The 13,672-nt window shown below is 36.9% G+C and overlaps 1 protein-coding gene and 1 pseudogene across 1 annotated transcript; one reads left to right on the plus strand and one right to left on the minus strand.

The window, feature by feature from the left end:
• The first annotated feature begins 564 nt into the window (after positions 1-564).
• On the plus strand, positions 565-4,054 carry LOC128030223 (synaptobrevin-like; annotated as a pseudogene).
• Positions 4,055-5,755: 1,701 nt separating this feature from the next.
• Positions 5,756-11,023, minus strand: LOC128031152 (tapasin-related protein). Its single transcript, XM_052619390.1, has 9 exons — positions 10,791-11,023; positions 10,371-10,583; positions 9,996-10,274; positions 8,107-8,307; positions 7,861-8,028; positions 6,983-7,086; positions 6,676-6,904; positions 6,395-6,475; positions 5,756-6,023 (listed from the first exon to the last, which is right to left on the minus strand). The coding sequence occupies exons 1-9, from the start codon at positions 10,825-10,827 to the stop codon at positions 6,016-6,018; spliced, it is 1,320 nt and encodes a 439-aa protein (XP_052475350.1). The 5' UTR covers positions 10,828-11,023; the 3' UTR covers positions 5,756-6,015.
• Positions 11,024-13,672: the final 2,649 nt, after the last annotated feature.

Genomic DNA, 13,672 nt, shown 5'->3' on the forward strand with positions numbered 1-13,672 from the left:
ATCAGCTGCAAGAGAATGTAAGTATTTGCGCTCACTTTGCATTCTGAAAATTTTGTTACAATTACATACATGCCTATGAATTATAAATTAACTTGTGCTTTTTTACCCTTGCATACAGTAACTTTGTTAACAGTTTTCACGCTTAAATTCCTGTCTTAAATTTCTATTTATTTGATGGAGATTTGATGACATGAAGGTAGGCCTATACAAAACCACGGTCATGATTGTTTTTCATAAAAATGATTGACCAATATATAAGCTAGACCACCTTAGTATTGATGCTAATAAGGATTTTAAATGTAAAAAAAATCTATAAAATATTGGACCTGTATTATATGCATGTGTACATAATAAGTTGGTGACATTGAAAAACACATATTGGTCGACCACTAATTCGGAATTACGAATCAATAATATAATTCATTATTTATTAATATAGTAGTCAAACTCTTTTTGGAAACCATATTCTGTTTTGATATACTCTAACTGGAACATCAGACCTAACTTGTGCACCAGTCAGCAATTTTTATTTTTTAAGTAATCTTAAAAGTAATCTTAAAGTAATCTCCAAACACCACCAGCAACCACCGACTGCAGCAGACACAAGCACAAGTGGATGAGGTGAGTGTGTTTGTGTGTAAAGAGTTAATGGAGAAAATATGGAAGCATTATACAGTATTGTTCAAAATAATAGCAGTACAATGTGACTAACCAGAATAATCAAGGTTTTTTGTATATTTTTTTATTGCTACGTGGCAAACAAGTTACCAGTAGGTTCTGTAGATTCTCAGAAAACAAATGAGACCCAGCATTCATGATATGCACGCTCTTAAGGCTGTGCAATTGGGCAATTAGTTGAATTAGTTGAAAGGGGTGTGTTCAAAAAAATAGCAGTGTGGCATTCAATCACTGAGGTCATCAATTTTGTGAAGAAACAGGTGTGAATCAGGTGGCCCCTATTTAAGGATGAAGCCAACACTTGTTGAACATGCATTTGAAAGCTGAGGAAAATGGGTCGTTCAAGACATTGTTCAGAAGAACAGCGTACTTTGATTAAAAAGTTGATTAGAGAGGGGAAAACCTATAAAGAGGTGCAAAAAATGATAGGCTGTTCAACTAAAATGATCTCCAATGCCTTAAAATGGAGAGCAAAACCAGAGAGACGTGGAAGAAAACGGAAGACAACCATCAAAATGGATAGAAGAATAACCAGAATGGCAAAGGCTCAGCCAATGATCACCTCCAGGATGATCAAAGACAGTCTGGAGTTACCTGTAAGTACTGTGACAGTTAGAAGACGTCTGTGTGAAGCTAATCTATTTTCAAGAATCCCCCGCAAAGTCCCTCTGTTAAAAAAAAGGCATGTGCAGAAGAGGTTACAATTTGCCAAAGAACACATCAACTGGCCTAAAGAGAAATGGAGGAACATTTTGTGGACTGATGAGAGTAAAATTGTTCTTTTTGGGTCCAAGGGCCACAGGCAGTTTGTGAGACGACCCCCAAACTCTGAATTCAAGCCACAGTACACAGTGAAGACAGTGAAGCATGGAGGTGCAAGCATCATGATATGGGCATGTTTCTCCTACTATGGTGTTGGGCCTATTTATCGCATACCAGGGATCATTGATCAGTTTGCATATGTTAAAATACTTGAAGAGGTCATGTTGCCCTATGCTGAAGAGGACATGCCCTTGAAATGGTTGTTTCAACAAGACAATGACCCAAAACACACTAGTAAACGGGCAAAGTCTTGGTTCCAAACCAACAAAATTAATGTTATGGAGTGGCCAGCCCAATCTCCAGACCTTAATCCAATTGAGAACTTGTGGGGTGATATCAAAAATGCTGTTTCTGAAGCAAAACCAAGAAATGTGAATGAATTGTGGAATGTTGTTAAAGAATCATGGAGTGGAATAACAGCTGAGAGGTGCCACAAGTTGGTTGACTCCATGCCACACAGATGTCAAGCAGTTTTAAAAAACTGTGTTCATAGAACTAAATATTAGTTTAGTGATTCACAGGATTGCTAAATCCCAGAAAAAAAAAAATGTTTGTACAAAATAGTTTTGAGTTTGTACAGTCAAAGGTAGACACTGCTATTTTTTTGAACACACCCCTTTCAACTAATTGCCCAATTGCACAGCCTTAAGAGCGTGCATATCATGAATGCTGGGTCTTGTTTGTTTTCTGACAATCTACTGAACCTACTGGTAACTTGTTTGCCACGTAGCAATAAAAAATATACTAAAAACCTTGATTATTCTGGTTAGTCACATTGTACTGCTATTATTTTGAACAATACTGTATATGCACAGGACAGCATGAATAGATAGGTCATGCAGCTTTGCACATACACCATTTCGAATGACTAAAATACAAATCAATGCTATTGCATCACAAGTATTCAGTGTTGTTCTTTCTTGTCTCAGGTCTTTCTGTGGCTGTTGTCGGCAGATGGTGGATATCATGCGTGTGAATGTGGATAAGGTTCTGGACAGAGACCAAAAGCTCTGAGAGCTGAGACGACAGGGCCGATTCTCTGCAGGCCGCGGCGTCACAGTTCGAAAGCTGCGCTGCCAAACTGAAGAACAAATACTGGTGGAAGAATTGCAAGGTGAGTCATCGTCACTGCATGAAATCAGGATATTACTTAATAATTAACCAAGGGGATTTACAGGGAAAAAGTTAGATAGGTAAAACAGACCGAATTTAGCAGGAATTGATATGGTGTCTATGATATGGAGCTAAAACTAAACTAAAATATTAATATTAGATGAAAAATGTACACTTAAAAGCTATCTGTATATATACAATATTTAAGCTAAAGTTGCTGTACTAAAAAACTAAAACTGAACTAAAAATAGAAAAATAAAAGCACACAATAAAGCACATAACATGGTAGCACTTAAAAAAATAAAAACTAATAAAGAAAATATGATACTATAATAGTATACAAGTAAGACTAAAACAACACTGATGTACTCAGAACTCCATGTATTGTTAATGAACATGCAGGGGTGAATCAGTCAGTGCTTGTTGCTTATGCTTTGCTCGGTGGTTTTGTTCTGTACAGCTGCTAGTGTTAGTTAGTTTGTGTGAACTGGAGTCTCAGAGAAACATGGGAAATATCACTGCAGCCTTTTTGTGTACTGAACAAGAAATCCAGGTCCATGATGTTTATTACTATGGCACTAGTAAACTGCCTTGACCAAGAGGATGTTTTTAAGATTAATGTTTAAGGATTTCTTAAGATTGTAATTTTAAAATGTGATTTGATGAAGAAAATTTTGTGTAATTGGCGCAATACTATTAGTTTTGCTTTGAGCAAACATCAAACACTTGTTCTTCAGAGAGTTTAGAATCCAGAGGCCTGTTGATGGGCTGCCCCTGCTCTCGCTCCGGATGATGTGTGCATGCACTCTTCTGAGAAAAACGCCCATACAAGGAAATCCGCCCTATATGATGTCATGCAGAGCCATACTTGAAAAGATAAAGATAAAAAAAATACCTTTCTGAAATTTGTACAAACCCTGAAGGAGTGGATTTGGCACAGAAATACTCCAACGTCATACGTCCTGTGCATTTTTCAAACTTTAGCCATGTTTAGCTCGAGAATCGAACTCTTTAACAGTGTAAATGACTCAGAATGCATGAAATAGCATTAGAACTCCCATTTAAACCCATTCTCCAGGTTTTCATCTAAACATTTATAAACAATCCGACTTATGATTTTGACTCTGACATATATAGCAATTGTAAGTCGCTTTGGATAAAAGCATCAGCTAAATGAATAAATGTAAATGTTAATGAATAATCTGATAAACAGGATGTTTGTGTTGCTGTCTTCTTGTAATGTAGCGTGATAAATTGTGTGATTGTAACCAATTCTGTCCTTTCCTTTCGTCCCTCAGATGATGATTATTATGGTTGTCATTGGAGTAATTTTCTGTCAGTTTGGAACCATTTGAATGGCTATAAAGTTATAATTGTTACAAATGCAACTTTAATTCTAAAGGAACTGTTCCCTTTCAAATAAAACCATTTGTAATTCTTTTGTATATCAACAACCTTTTTCACTCTCTCTTCCTTCTTATCTTAACTTATCTAGTGTATTTCTTCTCTTGAGCCGATCCACCGGCAGCGAATGAGAAAACGAATGATTGAATGAAGAAAACACAATCTTGAGCTCTGCCCATTTTCCACAATCTCAAAGTTTCTCCGCTTAGTAAAATCTCCACCTTCTCTTTCTCTTTCCCTCCCTCTCAGAATCTCCCGCATTATTTAAACATTCTCCAGACACACAGACATTCATACATGAATGCACAGAGGGAGCAGACGAAAAGCAGGCCTAGGAAGAGCAACACTGTTTATAAGTTTGTGGTCAGAAAAAAAATTCTAATAATATTTTTATTGATCAGTAGTGTGAATGTCAGACAAGATTTCAAATTTTCTATTCATCAAAGAGTCCTGAAAAAAAAAGTATTGTGGTTTCCACAAAAGAATTACGAAAAACTTGTTTTTCAACATCAATAATAGTAAGAAATGGATCTTGAGCACCTTATTATTTCTGAAGCATCATGTGACACTGAAGACTGGAGTAATGATGCTGAAAATTCAGGAACAAATTACTTTTTTAAATGTTAATATAGAAAACGGTTATTTTGCATTGCAATAATATTTCACAATATTACTGTTTTTACTGTATTTTTAATCAAAGCAATGCTAAGAAATATGGGTCACATGATCCTTCGGGAATAAGTCTCCTGCTCAAATTAACCTTTTGAACACTCAGCTTTGACATCATGAATTACATTTTAATTATATACATTACTATTTGAAATATATTCAAATATAAAACTGTTATATTGTAATAATATTTCACAATATAACAGTTTTTATTTCTGTATTTTGATCACATGAATGCTGCATGAACACGAGAAACATTTTAAAATGTATGTAAGAGAGAAAATGTGTGTGTGGTGTGTTTGTAAAAATGTGTAATGGGGAATACATGACAGTAAAGTGACGTAGACATTCTTTCTGGCTCTTTATTGCCAAAGCTTTCTCGTCTGAGCTTTTAGAAATTAATACTGACATAATCTTAACCCAGTATCACTACTGCTGGTGCCATTACTCTGTCATTGAGATACAATTCATGAGCCATCATTCACTGATTGTGTATGTGTACTTAAGAGATGCAGAAATTTACAGAACAACTAGACATCATAGAATAGTTTTTTTTTTTTTTTTTTTTTACCTAGAGGTACACAAGTAATGAAAATAAACAGAGAAAATACAATGCCAAGTCTGTAATAAAAGGGAAAAGTGAGAATTCTTTGCAGGGTTCATTAGTTTCTTTCTTTGACTTAGAAAAAATAATTTTCTTGTTCTGTGGAAGGGAACAAGATGTGAATGCTACAAGCCTGCCAAAATGTACTGAAACGTACAGAAGTTCACAGATAATCAATACAATTGACAATAATCAATACTGCCATGCAATAGACAACTGTTGGTTTCACATCCTTCGTCAGCACAGACTTTAATATCTTGTTCTGTTGTTGGAGAATGTAGATGTTTCCATTTTTCTCTTTAGTTAAGACAAACTAATAAACTATATGTATAAATATGACAGAATGCAAGCATATTCCATAACAGAGGGGTAATGCAATCAGCTCTGATGCCAGTATTGGATTGTAATATCATAAAAAGCATGCTTGTATGTCCCTGATTCTTTAATGATGCCAGTAAAACCATCTACAAAACCTTTTCTGTTGTTTTTATTTCACAAGGAAAATGTACAACAAATCAACAATGTCCAATAGATTACAACATCAGATTTTTTGTAATTTTTTGTATTAATTGAACATTTATAGAATAACTTATGCAGGCAACTGATTTTAACTTCTATTAAACAAATGCACTATGACTGAATGAAAATACACTAATTTGAAAACAGTTGCAGAAAAAAACAAACGTAGGATGCTTGTTCAAGGACATCACACAGAAGACTGCTCCTCAGTTCTCTTAAAAGACAAATAATGATAATCCAATAATACATTCAACACGTGTTCTCATCACTGTGTGGTCTTATAAAGTATACACTACTTTTTTTTTTCTTTTTTTTTTTTTTGGTGCTCAATAAACATTTCTTATCATCAATGTTAAATGTTAAAAATGTTAAAAACATCATGCATAATATTTTTGTGGAAAGTGACTTTTTCCCCCTGATATATAATATAATATAATATAAACATACTTTCACGCTTTACTGTCTCAATTTAAAGCACCCTTACTGTATAAAACTTAATAATTAAAATAATTAAAAACTGTTTTGAACAGTAGCATATATAGTTAATATTATATATAGTTGCATGTGAATGTTTTAAAAACTCACCTGCACCTGCACCTCTGAATACTTGAGACAAAAACACCACGGATATCGCCAACATCAAGACTACTGTCCAGAAGACTGTGTCTGTTACATGAAAAAAAGTTTAACAGCTTCTTTTGGAACAGTTTTCACGAATATTTAAATAAGGAAACTCCACATATATTACATTCAGTTGTTTTGCATATGAAGATTACTTTTAGTTTTTCATTGACTAGTTTGCTCTAATCATATTTGTGAAAACGTCATGGGTAACTTAACACAAAAAACAAAAACAAATCTCTTACTTGGGTCAGGTTTGTCCACAGTCAGAGTGACATCACTCAGAGTTTCCAGGGCTAGATGAGAGACCCTGCAGATGATAACCGTCCCGGGTGGGTTTTTGTCAGGTCGTAGGGTGAGGTGAGAGGAGAGGGAAAATGTTCCATCGCTGTGCTGCTGATGACTGGAGAGGGAGGATTCTTCTGACAAAGAGACGGGCTCTTCTTCAGAGGGCGCCTGGGAAAACCACTCCACCTACAGGAGCACAGACTGTCAGGACGCAGGGCAACTCCAAAACAAGATCAAAATACGATCATCTGATTGTGAGCCGACCTGCACATCCAGAGGATAGTAGCGATGACAATGACAGCTCAGTTTCTGGGGTTTTGAATCCTGAAATACCAGTTTCTCCTCAGACAGTGCGATACGGGGAGGTTCTGGGTAAAGATATAGAATGGAATATTTGAATTAATTTCAATTAAGGAATTATTTTCCTTCAAATAACATTTTTATGGATTTATGGATGTGTACAATTTTTGGGGTTTCTTCAACTCTGAGTAAGATGTATGTCCCATGAGTGGATTTTATATTAAAACGAACAGATTTCAGTTGACATGAAGTTATTTGAAGCTCAGGATCTAAGAAACATTTTTATGCTACTCTTACGTATGGAGTTTGTTTTGTACCATTGTACCAGCTCCGTACTTTTAATATTAAACTATGAAAATCCATCATAAAATAGGAATGGGAAACTGTTTAAAACTGATCATCCCAACAAAGAACTACGTTTTTTGTGTGTGTTTGAAAGATTTTAATATTTTATAAAACATTTTACTAATGTAATATTTTTCTAAATAGTGTATTTAGTGTATTTGTTTACCAAGTCATGGTTGCCCTTAGGTGAAAAATAAATGAAAAACTATTACAATTTCATGTTCTCTTGCAAAATTATGGATTAATTCAGAGAAAATATAGTTTATGTATATATGTATACAAATATGAAGTGAAATTTGTATTTTCCTAAAAACTAAAATGGAATTTGGAATTCTCCTGTGATGTATGTCCACTGTTGTGAGTTTAAAGATTAAATGAACTAAAAGGCTGAAAGTATTAAGAGTCTATTTTAGTCTAAAATAGCTGAAGAAACACATTTATATACAGTTTTAATGGAAATTTTGACCCCTCTCAGAATATGTCAATGAAAGACTCACGTGTGATGTGCAGCTGCACGATCTGTTGAGTCTGAAACTCCCCAGAGCCGACCGTACAGATGTATGTGCCCTCATCTATGACCTTTAACCTCTTCAGAGTCAGAGATGCATTACCATCCCTCACCAGAAGATCTGCCTCAGCGCTTGTGCCTTCCCGGTCCACAAACACTGCAGTGTACAGTAGTAGTGTGATATTTACCATCCAAACATTTTTAACCTTTAAGTATATGAACATTTCTCACTTACAATCTTGTCCCACGTCTGTCTCTGTTTCCCTCGCTTTTATATCAAGAATTTTACGTCCATTTCCTCTGTGTTGTATGCGCCACTCAAGTGCCACATCCTGCCCGGGGATGGAGTTCTTCTGTCTAAAGCCACAGTCTAACAGCACATCACCACCGATTGGAGCCATGATGGATGGAACGCGTGAAAACACCACAAACACAACTGGGTAGAGCAGTAAAAAAGAGTGAGAGAGAGAGAGAGGGGAAATGGTAAAAATGTCATTACTTACACAAACCAAGCAATAGTTTTTCGAGAGCATGCAAATTTTTAGCAACATAAAGCTTGTTAGGGAATGCAAAGGTTTTGTGGGAGAACAATTATTTTGAAAGAGAATGCAAAGAGCCAAGGGAAGCGCAATATTTTGCAAGAGAAAGCAAACCAAAAGAATGGAAATGTGTAGCGAGAAAATGTTGAGTTTTCATGGGGAAATGCAATCATTTGCGAGAGGACACAAATAGATTGGGAGTGAACACAAATTTTGTGGGTGAACCGATCGTTAGATAGATAGATAGATAGATAGATAGATAGATAGATAGATAGATAGATAGATAGATAGATAGATAGATAAAGACAGACAGACACAGACAGACAGTGAGACAGACAGAAAGAGAGAATGACAGTAGGACATAGACAGAGAGACAGACAGACAGACAGACAGTGAGACAGACAGACAGAGAGACAGACAGACAGACAGAGAGACAGACAGAAAGAGAGACAGTAAGACATATAGACAGACAGAGAGACAGACAGTGAGACAGAGAGACAGACAGACAGAGAGACAGACAGACAGAGAGACAGACAGTAAGACATATAGACAGACAGAGACAGACAGACAGATAGACAGAAAGACAGACAGACAGACAGAGAGACAGTGAGACAGACAGACAGACAGTGAGACAGACAGACAGTAAGACATATAGACAGATAGACAGACAGTAAGACATATAGACAGACAGACAGATAGACAGTGAGACAGACAGACAGATAGACAGTGAGACAGACAGACAGACAGACAGACAGACAGACAGTGAGACATATAGACAGACAGACAGACAGTAAGACATATAGACAGACAGACAGATAGACAGTGAGACAGACAGACAGACAGACAGACAGTAAGACATATAGACAGACAGACAGATAGACAGTGAGACAGACAGACAGATAGACAGTGAGACAGACAGACAGAGAGACAGACAGACAGACAGTAAGACATATAGACAGACAGACAGACAGTAAGACATATAGACAGACAGACAGATAGACAGTGAGACAGACAGACAGATAGACAGTGAGACAGACAGACAGACAGACAGACAGACAGACAGTGAGACATATAGACAGACAGACAGACAGTAAGACATATAGACAGACAGACAGATAGACAGTGAGACAGACAGACAGACAGACAGACAGTAAGACATATAGACAGACAGACAGATAGACAGTGAGACAGACAGACAGATAGACAGTGAGACAGACAGACAGACAGACAGACAGACAGTAAGACATATAGACAGACAGACAGACAGTAAGACATATAGACAGACAGACAGTAAGACATATAGACAGACAGACAGATAGACAGTGAGACAGACAGACAGTGAGACAGACAGACAGACAGACAGACAGTAAGACATATAGACAGACAGACAGATAGACAGACAGTGAGACAGACAGATAGATAGACAGTAAGACATATAGACAGACAGACAGATAGACAGTGAGACAGACAGACAGTGAGACAGACAGACAGACAGAGAGAGAGTCAGACAGACAGACAGAGAGAGAGTCAGACAGACAGACAGACAGACAGATAGATAGATAATATTAAAATATTACAATGTTACCCTCTGTCAGCAATGTTCCTGATTGGCTGAGAGGCAGGTTCAGATTACTCTGCATCAGCGGCTGCGTGTCAGATTGTGTGGTCTCATTGTGAAGGGTCTGTAGCACCAGAGTGAGGCTGATGCCGCCACCCTCCAGCTGAACTGAGCCGATGAAATGAGCGGGTAGCGAATCCAGTTCAGCACCGCGAGGAACATAGCGGCTGATCTCACAAACCACCTCCTGTTCATTGCAATCAGCGTGAAGAAGCAAGTCTGCATTAGGAATCTGAATGGATGGTACTATGGGGTGAGAAACAATGGAGAAAGAAAGATATTCTAATATTTGTGTTTTTATTTTAGGAATTCAGTTGTTGACTTCAGGTTCAGTGCACTTACACGTTAACTCAAAGATCAGATCGTCAGCGTTAGGGGTCTCAGGGGGGTTATATGGGGTCACGAGCTCTGGTGACAGACCGTCATTCCCAACAAGATCCTTGAAGACCAGAGTGGAGGGAATGCGCTTGAACATCGCCCCGCCCATCATGCCCCCCATCCCGCCCCCTTCCTCGATCAGAGAGCAGGACAGGACCACATCAGCTCCCTCCAACCCTGTGATGAGACTACATTCACTGAAACGGCAAGGGGCGCCAAATCTACCAAAACCAGACTATTGAAAATAAAACCGAAAGCAAAAAGACCAATTCTGACCAATCAACATTACACTCTTATAACATATGTGTATATAAAATATGTCTACATATGCATGCAACTTGGATGAAAACAATATAGGAACACGAAAAAATATCGAAAACTCACCATAAACCATCCAAAGGAAGACGAGGATTGTAAACATCACCGAAGAGCTCCTGACAAGAAAGCTAATAATTTTGCTAGATGCCGATTATAATATATATATGCTTACATAAAATGAGGAAAAACGCATTTTTAAGGCAAGAGTCAGCTCTCTGCTTGGCTAACATCAAAACTCGAATCGTGATGCATTCAGTGCGTGATATACTGCTTTCACTTTTGTTCAGTGTTCTTCCTCATTGGGAGATTCAAAATAAGAGTGTGGGATAATAAAAGAAATAAGAGTGCAATATAAAATGTGGTGCTTTTTGTTAAATAGGCTATTATGTATGTATTTTTTTCTGTGATATGTTTTGTCTGTATCCATATTAAAATGAAGCTGATAATCTGTGTGATGGAGACAATACAACAATCCTGCTCTTCAGTAAAACTTACATTCCAGTATGTCCCATACCAGTATGCCCAGTTCAGACAAAAATTCATAATAATATATATAGAATAAAATAAAAATATAAAACCTTATTAATCATCATCATCATTATAATAATAAAAAAAAAATCATAAATAAATATATAAAGGATAAACTGTAATAAATATTTAACACTTCCTGGTCAGATACCTACTCAAGCTCTGGGTCACCTGTTTCTCAAGAAAAAAGAAAAGAAAAGAAAAAAATGTTTATGTGATTGTCGGATGCAGCATAAAGGTTTTAATATTCATATTGTTTCTGACTGGGGATCACTAACACAGCTCCTCAACAGAAATCAGAATGAGTCAGCAGTTATGAGACTCAAAGCCAGGGTTAAAGACTGAACCACTTTACATAGACAGAGATGCATTATTATACACACTCCTAAAGCCTGGGAAACAAATTCGACTCAGAAGCAGGGCGTGTTTGCATATTCAAATTTGAAATCAATTGGAACTTTAAAATTCAGTTCTCTGAAATTCAGGGACGGGATTATTAACATAAACCCGCTATTTAGCAAATGTAGGGACATACAGGTGCTGGTCATATAATTAGAATATCATCAAAAAGTTCATTTATTTCACTAATTCCATTCAAAAAGTGAAACTTGTATATTATATTTATTCATCACACACAAACTGATACATTTCAAATGTTTATTTCTTTTAATTTTGATGATAATAACTGACAACTAAGGACAATCCCAAATTAAGTATCTCGGAAAATTAGAATATTGTGAAAAGGTTCAGTTTGAAGAGAGCTGGAGCCACAGTCTAATCAGCTAATTAACTCAAAACACCTGCAAAGACCTTTAAATGATCTCTCAGTCTAGTTCTGTAGGCTACACAATCATGGGGAACACTGCTGACTTGACAGTTGTCCAAAAGACGATCATTGACACCTTGCACAAGGAGGGCAAGACACAAGAGGTCATTGCAAAAGAGGCTGGCTGTTCACAGAGCTCTGTGTTTAAGCACATTAATAGAGAGGTGAAGGGAAGGAAAGGATGTGGTAGACAAAAAGTGTACAAGCAATAGGGATAACCGCAGCCTGTAGAGGATTGTGAAACAAAACCCATTCAAAAATGTGGGGGAGATTCACAAAGAGTGGACTGCAGCTGGAGTCAGTGCTTCAAGAACCACTACATACAGACGTATGCAAGACATGGGTTTCAGCTGTCGCATTCCTTGTGTCAAGCCACTCTTGAACAACAGACAGCGTCAGAAGCATCTCGCTTCAAAAAGGACTGGACTGCTGCTGAGGTCCAAAGTTATGTTCTCTGAAGAAAGTAAATTTTGCATTTCCTTTGGAAATCAGGGTCCCAGAGTCATGAAGGAAGAGAGGAGAGGCACACAATCCACGTTGCTTGAGGTCCAGTGTAAAGTTTTCACAGTCAGTGATGGTTTGGGGGGACGTCATCTGCTGGTGTTGGTCCACTGTGTTTTCTGAGGTCCAAGGTCAACACAGCTGTATACCAGGAAGTTTTAGAGCACTTCATGCTTCCTGTTGCTGACCAACTTTATGGAGATGCAGATTTCATTTTCCGACAGGACTTGGCCCCAGTACACAGTGCCAAAGCTACCAGTACCTGGTTTAAGGACCATGGTATCCCTGTTCTTAATTGGCCAGCAAACTCACCTAAACTTAACCCCATAGAAAATCTGTGGGGTATTGTGAAGAGGAAGATGCGATATGCCAGACCCAAGAATGCAGAAGAGCTGAAGGCCTCTATCAGAGCAACCTGGGCTCTCATAACACCTGAGCAGTGCCACAGACTGATCTACTCCATGCCACGCTGCATTGCTGCAGTAATTCAGGCAAAAGGAGCCTCAACTAAGTATTGAGTGCTGTACATGCTCATACTTTTCATGTTCATACTTTTCAGTTGGCCAATATTTCTAAATATCCTTTCTTTGTATGGGTCTTAAGTAATATTCTAATTTTCTGAGATACTGACTTTAGGATTTTCCTTTAGTTGTCAGTTATAATCATCAGAACTAAAAGAAATAAACATTTGAAATATCAGTCTGTGTGTAATGAATAAATATAATATACAAGTTTAACTTTTTGAATGGAAATAGTGATATAAATCATCTTTTTGATGATTTTCAAATTATATGACCAGCACCTGTATACATATATTTAATGCAAATTTCAAACAAATAATAAAACAGCTAATAGCACATTATAAAAATAAACAATTTACTTCAAGTTCACCATTAAATATTACAATATTTTACAAAAAAAAGGGGTTTTAAAATGTTGTTTTCGTTCTTGTGTCACATGATCCTTTATTCCTATTCAGAAATCATTCTAATATGCTGATTTAATGCTCAAGCAACATTTCTTAGTATACTGAAAACAGTTCTTAATTTTATGTTTTGTGTGAAAGTTCCTTTTGTTGCAGGTTTACTATGTG

This window comes from Carassius gibelio, chromosome A16 (assembly GCF_023724105.1).
Source record: "Carassius gibelio isolate Cgi1373 ecotype wild population from Czech Republic chromosome A16, carGib1.2-hapl.c, whole genome shotgun sequence".
Taxonomy (NCBI): Eukaryota; Metazoa; Chordata; class Actinopteri; order Cypriniformes; family Cyprinidae; genus Carassius; species Carassius gibelio.

What these genes read in the sequence shown, in the direction of transcription:
- LOC128031152 (XM_052619390.1), bottom strand. Translation starts at nt 10,827, where the DNA reads ATGTTTACAATCCTCGTCTTCCTTTGGATGGTTTATG. An exon ending in TCTGATCTTTGAGTTAACGT is followed by an intron (nt 10,275 to 10,370) that starts GTAAGTGCACTG and finishes CTCACCCCATAG; the next exon opens with TACCATCCATTCAGATTCCT. An exon ending in AGGAACATTGCTGACAGAGG is followed by an intron (nt 8,308 to 9,995) that starts GTAACATTGTAA and finishes TGCTCTACCCAG; the next exon opens with TTGTGTTTGTGGTGTTTTCA.